Source organism: Carassius gibelio, chromosome A2 (assembly GCF_023724105.1).
Source record: "Carassius gibelio isolate Cgi1373 ecotype wild population from Czech Republic chromosome A2, carGib1.2-hapl.c, whole genome shotgun sequence".
NCBI lineage: Eukaryota > Metazoa > Chordata > Actinopteri > Cypriniformes > Cyprinidae > Carassius > Carassius gibelio.
This window is the reverse complement of record NC_068372.1, coordinates 18,793,627-18,810,930: the sequence shown is the minus strand read 5'-3', so window position 1 is coordinate 18,810,930 and position 17,304 is coordinate 18,793,627. Positions and strand designations below refer to the sequence as shown.

The following is a 17,304-nucleotide window of genomic DNA, read 5'->3' as shown; positions in this document are numbered from 1 at the left end:
AAATTAGTGACCAGATCTTTGATTAACTTACACAAGTTCCTTGTTGGTTTGTTAATGTCCTCAAAGATTTATGATGTTGATGCTCTTGTACCATAAGACACAATAATTAATCTTAAATGCTAAAAGGACTTGCGCTTTAATTACTCTTGTCTCTCTCTAAAGCATTGTAGTATTTGGACACTTCTTAATAGTAAATGTATTATAATATACAAATTACATGCTAATTAGTTGGTGCTAAGCTTAGGGATTCAGTCATTCTAAAATTTGCATATGAACTAATTATCTTTCATTAAAGCTGACTAATTACAAATTTGAGGAGTGGACTGGAACCTGGACCTGGAATGGAAAAAGCAGCGTTCTTTTGTCCTGACAGTGTTTTCATCTGGATTATATGTGCCTGTACATTTGGAAAAACTGATCAAATCAGAAAAATTATTTATACAAATTATGATTATTTTTTATTTATTAGAAATGCCCATGAGTGAATGTCATGGTGCTGCGTTTGTGAATGGCAACAATAAAACAGCAGTGGAAACTGCTATTTGTTAGCTGATGATCGCCTGCACCATGTCTCTGAACAGGTACGCTAAATTCATTCTTTAAGACTGAATTCAACTTGCCATTAAAATAATGCATATCTAAGCACGGCGAATAAGTCCAAATTAATAGATGTGCCAATCATTTGTCTCGGAGGAGTTTTGCTGTCCACATATTAGATATGACTCTTACATCAATCAGGTATTAATTGCTTACATGTCTCGTATAATAAAATAAAATGAGTGCTGAGGGGCATAGGCACAGTTCTAAAATGGAACTGAGCTTTTGAAACCCATTTTATTGTTTAAGATCCCCACTTCAATTTATCTGATATCTCAATACAGCCTTTCTTAAATTGTTACTTAAAGGTCTGAATTGGTAATGGGCTAGTCTCATAACACTGACTGCATCACATCCAAAGTATATTAAAATAAAGGTCCCACTTTATATTAGGTGGCCTTAACTACTATGTACTTGCATAAAAAAAAATAAGTACAATGTACTTATTGTGTTCATATTGTATTGTAAAAAACTTTTGCTGCTATTGAGGTGGGATAGGGGTAAGGTTAGGGAGAGGGTTGGAGGTATGGGTAAGTTTAAGGGTGGGTTAAGGTGTAAAGTATGGGTCAATAGTGTAATTCTAAATGTAATCACAGAAATTAAATACAGATGTAATTACATGTATTTTTTTTTTAAATATAGGTACAATGTAAAAACATGTTCACAATAAGTACATTGTACTAAATTATTAATTCAAATGTAAGTACATAGTAGTTAAGGCCACTTAATATAAAGTGGGTCCAAAATAAAAAAATAAAAATAAAAAAATATGTAGTTGTCAGACATTTTACACATTCACATGCATAGCATAAAAAATGCACACGTAAAAATAATTGACAATACACTGGAAGCCCTTTATTTGATAAACATCTCTGGCAAGCATTTTCTTCCAAACAATTTTCATAAAATTTATACAGTATTACAAAATCAGAGGTAATATTTACAGCATTTATCTTTGCATTATCCATGGTTAAATATCTGAAAAGCATGCATAGGAGTAAAAGGTTGTTTGACATGTGACGAGATATTTGAAGGAGTACAAGAATAAAGCTGAACACAAAGCTAGGCTAGAGAACAACTACGATGGTTGCACATCATCCACTCATACTACAGTATATACACCTTTGTTTGGAGTCTTTAAATTAAAACTAAAAAAAATATAAACTTTGGTTTTATGGCAAAACACTACAAACTGCAAATTTTTAAAACTGGCAGTGCACTGGAGGCATAAAGCAACAATTCAGATTACATTTGGTTAAATTTGAAACCCTCAAATCAATCACCACAAACCAGTTAAACCATTTCTGATAGATATACAGTGGGGTCCAAAAGTCTGAGACATCTGGTGAAACTTCTTTTATTTAGCATTTTTAATATTTAATATAACATGTTATATGTATAATTATGAGCATAACAAATTAAGTTTGTGTAAAACCTGATGATCATGTTTTCCAGAATGATTTGAGAAGCAGGAACATCTGATAATTCGTACATATTTACAGACTTGTTTCTTTGACCTCATCATTTGACCTAGAAGAACAGCAGAATCCTGCATTTTCGTAAATCCTGCATTTTTGTAGAGACCCTAAAGAAAAACCTATAAGAAACAACAACAAATAATAATAATTAATAAAGATTTTAGGAAGGTCTTTTGAAATTTGTAACTTTTTTTTAACTGAGTTCAAAATTTAACTCAGACTTTTGGACCCCCACTATATATGGCTACTTTAAAACAAAATACACTGAAATATCTTTCTATTTTCTAAAATAGCAATGTATATTTCATATAGTTCATGTAAGTAACCAAATGCACTTCTATAAAATATAAAGCCAACACTGTCAAGTTTAATCCCTCACAAATATCAAAACAAAATTCATATTTCAGAAGCACCATATGTGGCTCTAGATTCTGAACTACTTCTGGATTTCAGTGGAAGTGCACAAAGACAATAACACCACCCTAAATACGCGGCATAACTAAATAAGTATTTCTGTTACACATTAAACACCACCAAAATGATTGCAAACAGAATGAACAAAAGAGAAAAAATGGACAGCTCATGCCATGTTCCCGGTAAAAGATGGTGGTGTGATAGAGGCTTGGCCACTGGTGGTCTTCAGAGACCTGTGGCTGCTGAAGCTGGGCATGTGTACAGCTCGACCTCCCCGGCACATGACAGTAGGAGACCGGAGGAATGGAGAGGAAGGGGATGAGGAAGAGGAAGTAGAGGTCGGAGAAACGGAGGAGGAGGAAGAGTAGGAGCTAGAGGAGGATGAGGATGAGTAGGAAATGGAGCAGGACTGGCCATTTTGAGTCTGCGGAGGGAGGGTTAGGTTTTGAACTTCAGGCTGCTGAGAGGGTGAGACGGGTCTACAGCTGGGCCAGCTCAGGCTGAGACATGGGATAGAGGACTTAGAAGAAGAGGAAGAGGTTGGGTTAGTAAGCCTAGGAGCACGGGTTGAGCTATGTTTCCATGAGCTAGGTATAAAACCTGGGATCTTAGAAACAGGCAAAGCAAGGAAAGCATGTTTACTATTACCACCAGCTTTCATAGCACTCCCGTTAGCCTGCGAACAAAGATGCCGGAAGACATGGAAAGTCAAGTCGGATGACAACACATACGTGAAAACATAGAGCTCTTATTCCATAAAAATATTCTACAGTACAACACCAACAAAAATATCACTCTGGCAACAAAAGGCCTCATTTTGCTTCTCTCTTTTCTCTCACAGTTTATTTCACACATTAAGCAACAAAGAGAGAAAAGAAGGAATAAAAGGAAGAATATGGGCACCAGACCAAAAAGGTCAGAGGCTCTTCAAAATGTCTTCATAATACAAAAAAATAGGAATATAAACCATCACTCCCCAACCGACACAGTAGGATTAAGCTCTAAGTTTACAGTGTTTGCGTCTATGATTGACTGTTGGATGAAACCAGTCACATAGTTTTCCTGTATAGCTCAACTGGACCATTATGCTAACAACGGCAAGGCCACGGGTTTGATTCCTAAGGAGCGCAAGGATTGGTATATATGATAAACATGCACAAGGAGTTAGTTGTGATGAATTTTAGGGGAAGAGAGATCATCATATTGGATCCATGTGCGTCCACAATAAAATGACTCAAAGATGTCTTCATGCCTTACACTGCCCTACAGTAAAACTACCTGCCGGAATTGCCTCGGGGAGTCCTGCAGCTTTTGAGGTTTTCCAGGTTTTTCCACATTCCCTGCTGGCTGCTGGCGAGACTTGGGTGAGGAAATCCGACTCGAAGCAGGAGAGTCACCGGAGTTCTGAAAAGAACAAGGAAACAATTTCAGCGATGGATTGAGGCGATTGACAAGTACACGACAGAATGAGGACAGAGCTTTTAAAGATTTCTCATTTGTAGATGTGATTGGGGACAGAAGAATGCAGGCAGCATGCTCAAGTGTACCACCAATTTCCCAACCGCAGTGCATGCACTATATTAATCCCAAAATGGTGTGGCGCCAAGAAAGAGAAACAGTGTGTGGATTCAACCTCATTGAAAGTCTGAAAAGTTAAAGTAGACAGAGTGTATGAAAAAGAATTCCATATTCATGTCCACTGAAATCACACAGAGCCCTCAAAACAGAGCTTTCCCAAGTGAGTTCACCCAAAGACACCTACGAAACACATTCAAAGTTGATTAAAGTCATTGTTTAGAAAGTCAGGCTTTAAAAGCAAACCCAAGCCACCAGCAGAAGTGTGCAAAGGAGTTGAGAAAGACCTGTTTACTGTTGGAGGAACTGGAGGAAGTGGCCATGCTTGAGGAAGATCGAGACTTTGTTCTGGATCTCTTTTGCAGAGATGACTTGTGAGATTTGGGCTTCAGAGGGGCTGGCTTTTTTGTGGGACTGCCCTCCTCCAGTTCTGCGTCACTGGCAATTCTCTTTGCTTTCGATTCCTCTCTGCGAGAGACTTCTGAAATCAATGCAGGCCCAATATCACTTACGGTGCTTTCTAACTGCTTAATGGTCTGCTCGAGGCTGTCTAATGTTTGATAAGTAGACTTACGGAGTTCCTCAGTTCTGTCTTTGGTGCTCTGTGATGTGGTGGTCTGGTTTCGCGATAAAGACCTAGGGGTTGTAGACTCAGAGTCTGCATGGGGCTTGATCTCAAACCTTTTAGCTTCTTTGACCTCAGTCACGGTTCCATCTGGTTCCTCTTCATCCTCGTAGACAACTACCTGCAGTGTCTTTTTGCCAGTTTTTGTCCCCATACGAAGGGCCTGACCAATAGCTACAAGCTGCTTCTTTGGGAACTTAAACTTGAATTTCTTTTTCGCGTCTTTAGGAGATTCTGTCTTGTCTCCATCCTCAACGGTAAGAGCAGAACTCTCAAAGGAACTCTGCTGTTGTAGAGGCACTGTAACACTACCACTTCTCTGATTGTTTACCCTGTTCTCAGTTCTGCACTGATCTCGATTATTTCTAGGTGTTATCTGACCGATCTGACTCTTTGAGTTGGCTTCCTCTTCCTCTTCCTCCTCATTCTCTTCATCTATCCTCTCGTTCGATAGCACCCTCTCCAGCTCTTCTTCACACTCAAAGATGGTGGAAAGCCGCTTGTAGGCCTGACAGATATCCATAGGCTCGTCAAAAATGATTATAACCGGCTTCTTTTCACATCCAGAGTCCTCGGGGGCAGATACAGTTGGTTCTGAGCCCACTTGAACAGTTTGGACATCTGTGCCTTTACTGTTTACCAGCTGTTGATACTCTCCAGTTGATAGAGCCTGTACCTTGGTTTTAGTGATCCTGAAGGCAAAGTTATTTGGTGGAGGAGGACCTTCTTCTCCTGGGAGGTCTGGACTTAGACTGGCCTCCTCAGTGTATCTGGCCTGATCTTCAGATGATCTCTTTGTGACTTCCTGCTCAATGTCACGGTCATTTGGTTGTGTTGAAAACGAGGCGTGAGAGTTTGGCTGATGGACTGGTGCATGAACCTGAAGTTCAGCACTCTGTGGAATCTTTCCAACGAGTGTAACCTGAACAGTGGTTGTGCGATGTCCATGCTTTATTAAATTATCCAGAACAGGTTCGACTTGCTCAGAGGACGTCCGCAGTATCTGCTGTTCTAACTTCTCCGCAACAGTTGAAACTTTCTGAGAAGGTGTGGGAACTGCCAGCTTTCGGGACTTTAGCACTGATTCAATCTTGAGCTCTTTAATGATCGATGGCTCTTTTTCAGCTTCAGTGCTGTTCTTTAAAGAGTTAAATGGGTCAGATGACACCTCATGAATATTAGTTTGCTTGCTTTGGACCTTCTTGACTGATTGGCTTGACTGAATTGGAAATATAGATAAGTCATTTGACGTTAACAGTTTTTGCTCGGAAAAGTCAGAAGCATTCTCAAGTGCAACCTTTGAAGGAGAAAAAGTGGCTTCCTTATGTTCCTTAAGGTCATCTGGCCTAGAGGTGCTCTCCCTTGATGTTTTTGATGTTCCAGTGATATAATACATGACCTGACAAAGAAATCAAGAATCCTTTGGACTGGACTTCAAACAACATATTAAAGTCAAAGTGAATACAATCTGTATGCATGCTCTTAAATCACATATTAATCTAATGGAAACATTAACAAATTATATTTACCTCAGGTGAACCAGGTGTTGCACAACCTTCCCTACTTTCAGATAGTGCTCCTTCTTCAGACAGGTGAGCGGTTGTCTGCTAGGACAGTTTGTTAGCACAGAGTCATTGCATTACACTGTTTTAGACCTTTATTTACATTCTCATATTAATACCCAGCTAGTCAGTGAAATGCAGAGAGAAAGATTACAAAAGAGGTCAATGGTGCCATCTAGAGTTTAGTTTAGCTGACATCCTTAGTTTACTAAGGACTGCTGTATGTTGATAAACCATATGTATTAAAGTATTTAAGTAAAATAATGTATTTAAGGTGACTAGAAATGCTTGAGGGAGTTTGTATAGTATTTTCCATGCAAAGAAGTTTGGTGTTGATAGAGATTGCTGAAAAACACATGCTTGCATTTATTTTTTTGTCTATTTAAAAAAATAATAATAAAAAAAATAATAATAGAGAAAGTGACCCAGACACTGTGATGATAAAAACTAAAATTAAACACACAAATTTATACATTACATTTACTGCACATTAAAACATTCATAAAGATGAAAATATTACATATCCCTTTTATGCGTTTAGAGCCCAAGACATCATACAAAATATTTAATGTTAAAACAGAAGTGTTAAATATTAATTTTGAATTACCAAATTTGATGCCAAATATATAATGTTTGGTATCCACATATATATTTTAGTTAATTTTACAAAGCAGTAATATTATATCTTTATACCTCCTTATGGTTGACATTTTGGCCCTTTTTCAAAGTGAACTCTGAATGCTAAAAAAAGAAAGGGTCAGAAGTCAGAGTGCTGAATGGCTTTTCCGAACGCTCCAGTCACTCTGACCCACCCCGTGCTGTATCTATTAGCATTCAGCAGGAGAGTGTGAGTGACAGATCAGTGTTAGACACATTCAAACATATTACACACTCGTTTGATGAGGGGCTACGGTCAGGCATTGACGTGCGTCAGTACATCAGTGTGGGTGTTGCGAAGAAGTGTCAGTAGAGCAGGAGGTTATGGGACATGACTGTTCATACGAGCACTGATGTTAAACTGCGATGGGGAGTTAGCACACATCACGTCCGTTACCTTTGAGTGGTAAGACAGGGAAAGGCCTGGCTCCATCTCACAGTCTGGGGGATCACGGGTTGTGAGATCAAGAATGTATCGGGGCAGTAAATCTTTAATAGTGCACTTCTGAAACACCTGAGGAGCGGTAAGGGTACGGTCATTAGGTGCTATGGCTCTTTATGGGTGAGATTTCTGTCCTGTTTTTGTGCAATTATGAGATGCCAACAGAACGGAACACCTTGATCCAGACAAGGTGCAATAAATGTTCTCTTTCTTTCTCTCTCTCTCTCTCTATATATATATATATAAACATCAATGCATTAGATACAAGTGGCACCTGCACATATACGATGCTGTTTATTTTCCTAGAACTAACTTTAGCTTTCAGTTTTACAATCTGATAATAAAGTAATCTTATTAAGAATGAATAAATTTGAATAGTAATAATATAAAAAAATACATATACTTTATTTCACTATAAGCCTATATACACATTTTCATTCAGTTATATTCATTCATGTTAATATATAATCATTCATTCACGTATTATCACTATTCAATACTTCTGCTGCACAATATATGCATAATTCTATTCACACTACTTTGTCTCTTTTTTTTGCTTTATTTATTGCATAAATTAAAATAGATGTCATCTCTCTGATTATATTTTTTAGAGCATTTTATTTAATTTAAATCAATTTTTTGGATTCTTAATGATTTTTGTGGACCTGCAATTTTTGTGCTGTTTTTGTTTAAAATAAAATACTATACTTGGTTTTCTTTAATATTTTGTTAACTGATACAATGTCATTCATAAATATTTCAGTGTGATGTGTACAAATACCTTTAGAGGCCACTTTATGCTGTTGATTTAGTACTTTTATTCCTAATGCAGATAAAATCGGATTCATGAAGATAAGAGTTGTAGTAAATACCCATTCTCAACAATAGAGGGCAGCACAAGTCAAACTTCTGAGAGAGCCATAGTACCCCATTTTGATGCTTTTGAGTAAATGTTGACACTGGTGTGGCCGTCTGATGCTTGAATGGGCTCAATATTTGTCCCTTAACACCTCTGACATGTCTCAGACTTCCTGTGTGTTTGGTTTTCCTCTGTTCTTGTGTTCGTAAAAGTGTGCGTTCCTGTCTTTGTGTGAGTGGCTCCTGTGAGGATGATTGTGGTTTGCTTACCTGTAGCTCAGCCATGATCTTATCTCCTTCATCCTCTTCATCTTGTAAGGTGGAGGTGTTGACAGGAGGAGGGGGGCGGGGCTTAGGCTTGACCTCTGGGGGAACACGCAAGGGTTTGGGCTTCGGGGCCTCCTCTTCACCTTCCTATAACAAAAACAACCAGTCGAGTGTGACCGACCCTCACCCTTCATTATGTGTCTCAAATCAACAAAAGCAGCTGCAATCTCTACCGTGACTTTCTGTCATTATTATTCACAAAAACAAGGACGCATTATGCAGCGAATGACACACACAGGCAAAATCGAACACACTGAAATTTCTACACGTAGCAGATGTGTTGTTTTCAAATACTAGTAATGACTATTGTCAAGTTGTGTGGGAATGCAGCTTAGCAAGGCCTGAGTCACATGAATAATGGTGTGATCTTAATTAGAGGAAGCTGAAAAAGCCGGATTCAAGCACCTGTGCACTCGTGGACTCTTTCCGGGTGGTGTAGATCACCTCTCCTGAGCGTCCTGTGGTGAGTCCAGTTCCAGAGGCGTAGAATCTGCGTGGAGGGGGAGGGGGAGGCGATTTGCTGACCGTTTCAGGGTTGGGCTGTACTCTGTCAACACTGGCCCTGTGGGGCTTCTCGATGGTCGGCTTCTGTGGCCTATCCAAACTGGTCTGTACTGGTTTATCAGCTTTGGTTCCATCCTGTGGTGCCGCTTCTGTTTGAAGTAATATAAAAAGTGCCTCGATAAACACTATAAATCCTGCAGATTAGATCCAATCTATAATCAAGCACATCTGAACCAGCTAATCTGGGTTTATTTAAAAAACAGCGAGGTCTATTGCAATATTCAAAAAAAGCTTTTGTCAGGTAAAAAAACAAAGGATAACACGGGGTACCAACCAACATGCAGTAAAACAAAATATAAAACAGGAAATGACAGAAAGAACCCCTGGAGCCTCTCATGACTGTGGCAAGGCAAAGGAAATAAATTCATATATTTAAAATATCGTAAAATAGCTTAGGCTTTTTTTTTGTGGTTGTTACTTTTAAAAGAAACCTTTCTGAATGAATCGTTTTCATGAATATTCACATGAGTAGACAGACATACCAGGGAGCAGATACACAGGAAGTGGAGAGTCCTCATCTGGCAAGATGCTGGATGGCTGGAAGGGGGCGCTGTCCACTGGATTGCTCACTTCAAGGTCAGGAATGGCCTTCATGGACTGGGTCTGCTGAAGGATCCTTTGCATTTCCTTTTCCGCTTCTGGTCTAGTAGACTGAACCTTGTCCTCATCCACTGCCCGTTTTGAAACCTGTGGAGAATCCGACAAAAGTCGTATGGTCACGTTTACTTCTGCTCTGCAAAATTTCAATGGTAATCTGCACTAAAAGGAAAAGTCCTCCATGCAGATAGCCACTTGAACTCACCATGCCAACCAACAGAAAGCTTCATTGTTTGAAAGTGATTTTTGTAGAGAACATTTAGCTTTTTTGTGAAATTTTACTCATTTAAGTGTATTTATTCACACTTTAAGAATATTTGGAAGACGTTCCCTGCACCCCTAAAAATTAAGGTTCCTAAAGGGTGGTTTTATAGTGATGTTTGGTTCCCCAAACAACCAACCAACGAACCAGTAAACACTTCTTAAAATAACCATTTTTAGTTAGTGTAAATAACATTTTTATAATCTTAAGATCTTTTCCTCTATATATAGAACCTTTTATGCAATGGAAAGTTTTCATGGATGTTACAGGTTCTGAATGCCAACATTTGTAAGAGTGTGCGGATAAATACAGATGTACATGAGACATTCTTGTGCTGGTGCCAATCCACAAATCGTAATCATTCAAAAGTTAAAGTCACAGCTGAACCACACCTCTTCAAGCACGGGTCTACTTGTGTTGACAGACATCTCCTCCGTTGAGGAGGATCCAGTCGTCTTGATGGTAGGGGTTGCTGGCACGGCTTCCTGGCCCTGTGGAGATGCTCTCTTTTGCAGGGCAGGGCTGTTTTCTCTGCTCCTGGGACTGACCTTCGCCACAGTGGGGGAGTCCCTGCCATGGGTGGGCGTGAGCGGGGGACTGGGGTGGTGTGCGCTGACGGGAGCCGTCTGAATGCGGTGCACAGTGACAGGAGAAGAGAGCACAGGCTCCGAGCAGGTGTCTTTGGCAGGTGATCTTGGTTGTAGGGTGGGAGACTCACAAACAGGTTTTGGAGAGCTGTACTCTTCCACAAAGGAAACTGAATCCGCTGGAAACGCCTTCACTTGGCCTGGGTCAGACGTATGGTTGTGGCTCTCATTGGCATATCTGCAACAAACAGAAACCCTAACAATGAAGCCGCCAAACAACTACAAACTGTAGAGGAATGGAATATTTCAGATGGTAGATGAGTTTCACCTTCTCAGTCCACTGAGAGTGTCAGTCAGAGCTTTGACTCTCTTCAGCATGCTGTCCATTTTGTGAGGCTCCTCCTTAAGAAAGCGCACCGCCTCCACCTCCACCCTCAACACAGCACGCATTTTCATCTGCAGGGCTGGGAACTCTCCTGAAAAGGTGCAATTCATTATTATACAACATTATTATCTACACTGCCACTGCCATGTTCCACGAATCTTACTAACCCTAAACTTTTGAACTGTGGTGTATAATAACTGCAGTACGTAATCATTAGGGTTAGGGTTAGTCCACAGGGAGGTTAAATACAAATGCAATCACCTTTGAGTGTGGCCAAAGCTTCTCCTACTTTCCTCAAGTTGACCGCCCCTTCCTCCACATCCTTCATAGAGACTGGTTGATTGCTCATGGCACAGGTGGATTCTTTCTTGAGCATCTCCACATAGTTCTCCAGCTCTCTGTGACATTGTTACAAGGATGTTTCATTGTTTCATCAGCAGCCCTGTCACTATACACTTACATTTTACATTTAATCCTTTAGCAGACGCTTTTATCCAAAGCGACTTACAAATGAGAACACTAGAAGCAGTCAGGTCAACAAGAGAACAACAACAGTATACAAGTGCCATGACAAGTCTCAGTTAGTCTAGTACAGAACGCATAGTCAGTTTTTTTTTTTTTTTTTATGAAAAAACAAGAAAAGAAGGATATATAACAAGTATTTTTGCTCAAGCTGTATGTTCTCTACAATTTCATGTAAACTAACTTGACTCAACTAAAAGAACTTTCTGTTCATTTCCTGGTTTAAGCAAAAAAAAAAAAAACTCAAACATTCGGACACCACTGTTTATATATGTTTCAATTGCATTTAATCCAGCATTTGCAGCATTTAATGACAGTTAATACTGTGTAATAAGCAAGTCTTGACTGTTAGTCTCGAGGATGAAACCTGTTTAACGTGATTTAGTCTTGTTAGTCATTGACTGACAGTTCACATATAGAGATGTTTGGCTGCGTTAGCAAAGTTGGCCACAAAATTCTGCCCTCAGCCAAATACTTTCAGAGGATCATCATAACCTACTCAGATTTTCTAACTGCATCCCTCTTGAAACGGTTATGAAGTGTGAATTGTTGAAGCTGGTCACCATGAGTTGCACCAGCATAGTAAAGTCTTTAGCAGGGCCAGCCATGCAGGACTCTGCAAGCCAGTACACATGCGCTGAGATCACAGCCTAACATCATCCCTGTGGGAAATGGTTTGTGTTTTGTGTAATTTACCTGAGGGGGGTCTTAAGGGCTTTCCCATGCACAATGTCAAGTCCTGCTTTTTGTTATCTTTCTCACCAAAGCACAATCTAACTTAAGCCAGCAACAACATTTCTTGGCTGTTATTATTGGTATTAACTGATATTTGTTGGTCACTAGAATAAAATGCTTTGTAAATTTAATGTAGTATAATATTATTATAATTTATGTACTAATATAGTATTTATTCATATTTTGAATGAGTTTTTGTTTTTATGTTTTTATATTTTTAGCGTTCATTTTAACAAGTGTTAGTAATTTTATTGTGCTTCTGTAATTTTTATAATTATTGAAATATTTCAATTTAGCTTTCCTTTTTTTATTTAAGTTTTAGTCATTTTAGTACTTCAAGATTTTATTTCAGTTAGATGCTAATTTTCCTAAATTTAAGCTTTTTTTTTTTTTATCTAATATTATATTTCAGTTCCAGTTAACATTGTGATTTTCCAACTTCTTTTCTAGTAATATTTTTATAGCTTTTTATTTTAAGTTAACAATTTAATAAGAACTCTGGTTTCATGCACAATGTGACTAAACACATACTTATTTCTGAAGCAATCTGACTTCTATTTCCCCTTCAGGACAGCACACTTTCATCATGACAGGAAACACAAAGAAACATTCTCAGGCCTTATTCTTCTTGAGACAGGTTGGGACAGTGGATTATTAACTGCGTTGTTTCATGCAATCACACACACATCCACCCAATATAGGTAAGACTAGTTTTACTTTATTAAGGTTTACACCATCAAATGGGTTTTAGAAAAATACTCAAGAGTCCATTCAACAATAATGATATAAAAATCCCCTCAGTTCACATCTATGTGCATTCAGCATTGAGTGGAGGCATGGGGTTATAATTAATTAGTAAGGGGGATCTGGGAGAATTCAGTTTTGATTAGACGTGAGCAGTTAATTAGCATCAAATCTGGCTCATTTGTTTCCATTAATCAATGCACTGATTTGTTCTGTTCGTCTACAGCTGTCTCTCACATTCTACAGATGACCAGCCCATAATGAATGCTTCATGGCTAATTAATGTCAAGGTCTCAAGTGGTCACATAAAAATTGCTGATCTATTGTCTTACCCGAGTTGCATGAGAACTCTCTCCTCCATGCCCAGATATCTGTGTCTTTCTTCTTCCACCTGCACTCGTTGTCTATGAACAGGGTCCTCAAGGCGCAGCACAGTGTCTGAAAACCTCTCTGAGATCTTCTGCTCTGCCTGTCGCAGCATCTGCTTCATGGCATCCTGGTTCTGCAGCTGTGTGTGCAAGGAAAAGCTCTATCAACACACTTGTCTTTTGACCAACTGTATATTATAACTCATGTGTATATTATAACACTACATCACCTTACTATAATTATATATTATGTGCATGTGTGTTTATAAACTACCATTCGAATGTTTGGGTAAGAGTTTTTAATGTTTTTGAGAAGATTTTCTTATACTCACCAATATTGCATTTATTTAAGATTTTTTTATATTATTATTATCAGTGATGAAAACAGTGGTTTCTATAAACGTGGCGTCATATTGATTTTATTAAGAGGTGGATTAATTCAGGACACCACTGAAGGCCTAGGAGTGTAATGCATGGCCCGTCATGATCTTTAAAAATAATAAATGGCTTAATTTCTCTCTTTTTTTTTTTTTTTTTAAATCTTACTGACCCCAAACGCTTGAACAGTAGTGTATTATTTAGTAGTGAAATATGTGAAGATAGTTGCTTCACTACTAAATGATTGCATAACTTTGCAAAATACTTTTTTTTAATTTGACAGACAGCACTAATATCTATATTATAAGACTTTATAATATTGTAGAATAAGCATTTAAAAAAGCAGATGCCCTGGACAGAACCCCTTTTCAGTTTGAATCTCATGTTTACCTGCATCTGTCTGAGTTGGTGGAGCTGTAGCCGGAGGTCAGAGACGTTTCTCCTGAAGGTGGAGAGGACTGAGCATATAGCAGGGTCTCTAACAGGAGGCTGAACCTCGGCTGAAACACTGTCTGTCTGCACAACTGGGTCTTTAGGTGATGTTACAGTACAGACGCCTGGACAAAAACACCAACTTATGAAGTTACTGCTCTGGAGGGAAGAAGCATCATTATAATGGATAAGTGAATGTTTACTGACCATTCTGTGACTGAGACCCCATCTTTACAGCATTCTCACTATAGAGAAGGTCAAAACGTTAAATCTTACAATCATTTTGCACGAGTTTTCATTATACTGTTTTTATCTTCACATAATACTGACACAAATTAGATTCAAGCTATTTATAATTCACATTAAATGTTTCTGTGAAAATGTACCTAGAAGGCCCTTTGGAAATCGGATTTGGCCCTTTCGTAAGAACATGCTGAACGAGTCCAGTAAGACTGGCTATCTGCTGCTCCATTGCCCTTATTCTTTCACTGCAAAACAAACAGGTCACATGAGATAATTCCATAAATGATCACATTCTATTTAGCCGAGGATCTAAGGAGTATTAAACAGTGCAAACAATGCTAAAGCCAGCCAATTATATTGCCGTTCTCTGTTCCTGAGGGCAAAACTCTGGTAAACTTCAGTATTCGAGGCATGGTAGTATACATGTGAATTTTGAGCTTTGCCCTCTTCTCAATTTAACTTAATTTACTTCACCACGCAACATGACTATTGTGTTCTTTTCCCAATCAGCCTTTGATTACTTATGCACTATTTGAATGAATAACAACATCAGAAGAATGTATCATAGAATATACACATAAGCCTCAATGGGTCAGAAAAACATTTTGTGTTGTCTCACAAAACAATAAGATGAAGGTCATTTCAAAAAGTCCCACCTCTGAGGATTTCCGTCTGCCATGTGTCCTTGAAATTGCCTCTCTCCATAACCGGGTGGAAGGTCTGCAAAAACAGGGGAGCCCACATTGCCTCTTACCCTGGTCGCCACCTCCATGGCTCCATTACTTTCCTTTCGGAAAGATCTTCGCACAGGTGATACTCTTTCCGCTGCCACACCTTGTGAGGGCATGTGGGAGTTCTGGCCTGGGAGCATGTCAATCATTCTGACCTCACTGACCCTGTGAGGGGAAGCCGGCGGTGTTTTGGAGCCCATAGAGGCGAGCTGACTCTCACTGTATTTGCGAGATTTCTGTCTGTAGAGGGAGTGCTGCAAATCCTGGCCATCTGCGTACGCACCGACAGACTTGACGGAGCGGTGCTGGATGTACACCGCCCCATCCGGGATGTCTCCAGTATGGCTGCCTTGAGATGAGGCTACACTGAGCCTGGCCTCAGACGAACCGTAAGCTTCTGAATACAAAGGAACACTCTTGCTGCTCAGATCCTCATCTGGTTTCACGTCCCGTCGCTCTAGGATGGCACTGGGGCAGGGTGCGATGGAGCGACTGGGGGGCACGTTGGACAAACGGTCCCTGGGTAAGGTGGCGCCACCAGGCATGGCAACAGAGTGACCGAAGGGGATCCTGGAAGGGGAGGAGGGCATGGAGCGTGGTGTAGGAGGAGACATAGAGCCCTGGACTGAATGTAAGGGACTGTGAGGCAGAGTGTGAACTGGGCTTTGGCCTCCCGGCTGCTGTCTGCCACTGAAGAGCCTCTCTCTTGTGATCTAGGGATAGACAGAAAAAGAATATCAGAGGGAATTTGGGTTAAAGAAGCAGGTTTTGGAATTAGTTTAATTTGTCTAGTTTCAACCAAGCAACAGATAAAATCCAAAACACTGTAGTGTAACTTTTCACACTTTTCACAAAAAAAAAAAAAAATATATATATATATATAAACATATATACAGTATAAAAAAAATTCCTCCCTTTTAAAAGATGATAAGAGTATACTTTGCTATAACGGTGCATGATTATTTGGTTGTTGCAATGTATTCTTTACATAGATTGTTTTTTCTAATTTTGTTTCCTCTGGCTGTCCGTGACCATATTATTCAGAACGCTATCCCACCAGTTAAAAAATGTTGTTAAACAACTCTCAAAGAAAGTCAATGGATATGAAAAGGATCTTTGAATTTAATGAAAAGGAGCTTTTTATTACATATTTGTTACAAAAATGGTTAATCTTCACAGAGAAGATTTCAAAGCAGGAAACTAAAAGCAAAAATTGTATTGTATGACTGTGTTGATAAGATTTATGTTCAGACAAATGCACAGATGAGAACAAAAGATGAAACCAGTGCAAAAGCACAGATAATAGCACTGCCAAGACCTGTTTTTGTACAGTGGTCATGCTTAAGTGTGCATTAATAAAGCCCACAGATGGAGTGTGCGTGCAGGTGAATTATCCGCCATTCAGAGCACCAACACCCTCTGCATTAGCCTAAAGATGAACAATACTCTCCAAACCTGTCCTTATAACCTCAGGTCTAGATTCAGAGCACATTATTAAGAGGAACCAATAAAATTATAATTGCACTTAATGTAATTGTTTGAAGATTTGGCTGAATGCTTATATCCTGAAAACTGAATGACAAGACAATCTTGTCTGTCTGTCATTGCTTCTTAAAGATTTCTTTAAAGAAATTTGCTGTTAGAAATAGAAGTACACATAAGGGACAACCCAAACTGAGTCAGGCATGTTTAAAAAGGTTTCATTATTGTTTTATCTAAACTCAAAATATTTGTTTCTTATTTCAATGGGTACATAAAGACCTCCATAAAATTAACTTAATATTTGTCATGTAACCACAGGAAACAAATGTACTGCAAACATGCATGTTTAATTACAAAACTCTCTAGGACCTTTAGTTTGACACTGTACATGGATCTATAAATTATGTGTGTGAAGAACAAGCTTCAACTTTCAAGAGATTTACAGCATTGATTAACAGCTCAAATGAAAGGCCAATATATCATCAGGCCCAAGCATTATAGAAAATGGGTGCATTTTTGCAATCCCTCAAAATAAGTGCATCACATCAACAAACGTGTCTGTGCATGTCTGCTTTCTCACGCTTTCAGGAGACCTGTTTTACTCATCCATTTGTTTTAAGTTCCTATCATCACTAATCTAAGATTTGGTTTAGGTGGGAAAAGGGTTTCCCAATACTACAACATGTGAGCAGAGTGCAGTATTTTTGCACAGCTGTGCCATTGAAACTACTGCGGGGTC

The 17,304-nt window shown here is 39.0% G+C and overlaps 1 protein-coding gene across 15 annotated transcripts in view; it reads right to left on the bottom strand.

Annotated features, from left to right (window-relative positions):
- Positions 1–1,430: 1,430 nt before the first annotated feature.
- Positions 1,431–17,304, bottom strand: part of si:ch211-207d6.2 (sickle tail protein) — a 53,875-nt gene continuing 38,001 nt past the window's right edge. Inside the window, exons 6-22 of one of the 15 annotated variants that reach the window (XM_052617285.1) lie at positions 15,009–15,796; positions 14,496–14,597; positions 14,315–14,354; positions 14,068–14,235; positions 13,264–13,439; positions 11,192–11,328; positions 10,874–11,021; positions 10,351–10,783; positions 9,582–9,786; positions 8,941–9,188; positions 8,479–8,622; positions 7,306–7,422; positions 6,219–6,296; positions 4,639–6,088; positions 4,352–4,545; positions 3,768–3,893; positions 1,431–3,165 (exon numbers count right to left, since the gene is read on the bottom strand). In XM_052617285.1, coding sequence (XP_052473245.1) covers positions 2,656–3,165; positions 3,768–3,893; positions 4,352–4,545; positions 4,639–6,088; positions 6,219–6,296; positions 7,306–7,422; positions 8,479–8,622; positions 8,941–9,188; positions 9,582–9,786; positions 10,351–10,783; positions 10,874–11,021; positions 11,192–11,328; positions 13,264–13,439; positions 14,068–14,235; positions 14,315–14,354; positions 14,496–14,597; positions 15,009–15,796 — 5,064 coding nt within the window. In that variant the 3' untranslated portion in view covers positions 1,431–2,655. Of the gene's footprint in view, positions 3,166–3,767; positions 3,894–4,351; positions 6,089–6,218; positions 6,297–7,305; positions 7,423–8,478; positions 8,623–8,940; positions 9,189–9,581; positions 9,787–10,350; positions 10,784–10,873; positions 11,022–11,191; positions 11,329–13,263; positions 13,440–14,067; positions 14,236–14,314; positions 14,355–14,495; positions 14,598–15,008; positions 15,797–17,304 lie in introns of those variants that run through there. The other 14 variants (XM_052617290.1, XM_052617277.1, XM_052617332.1 and 11 more) reach the window with 14 other exon arrangements.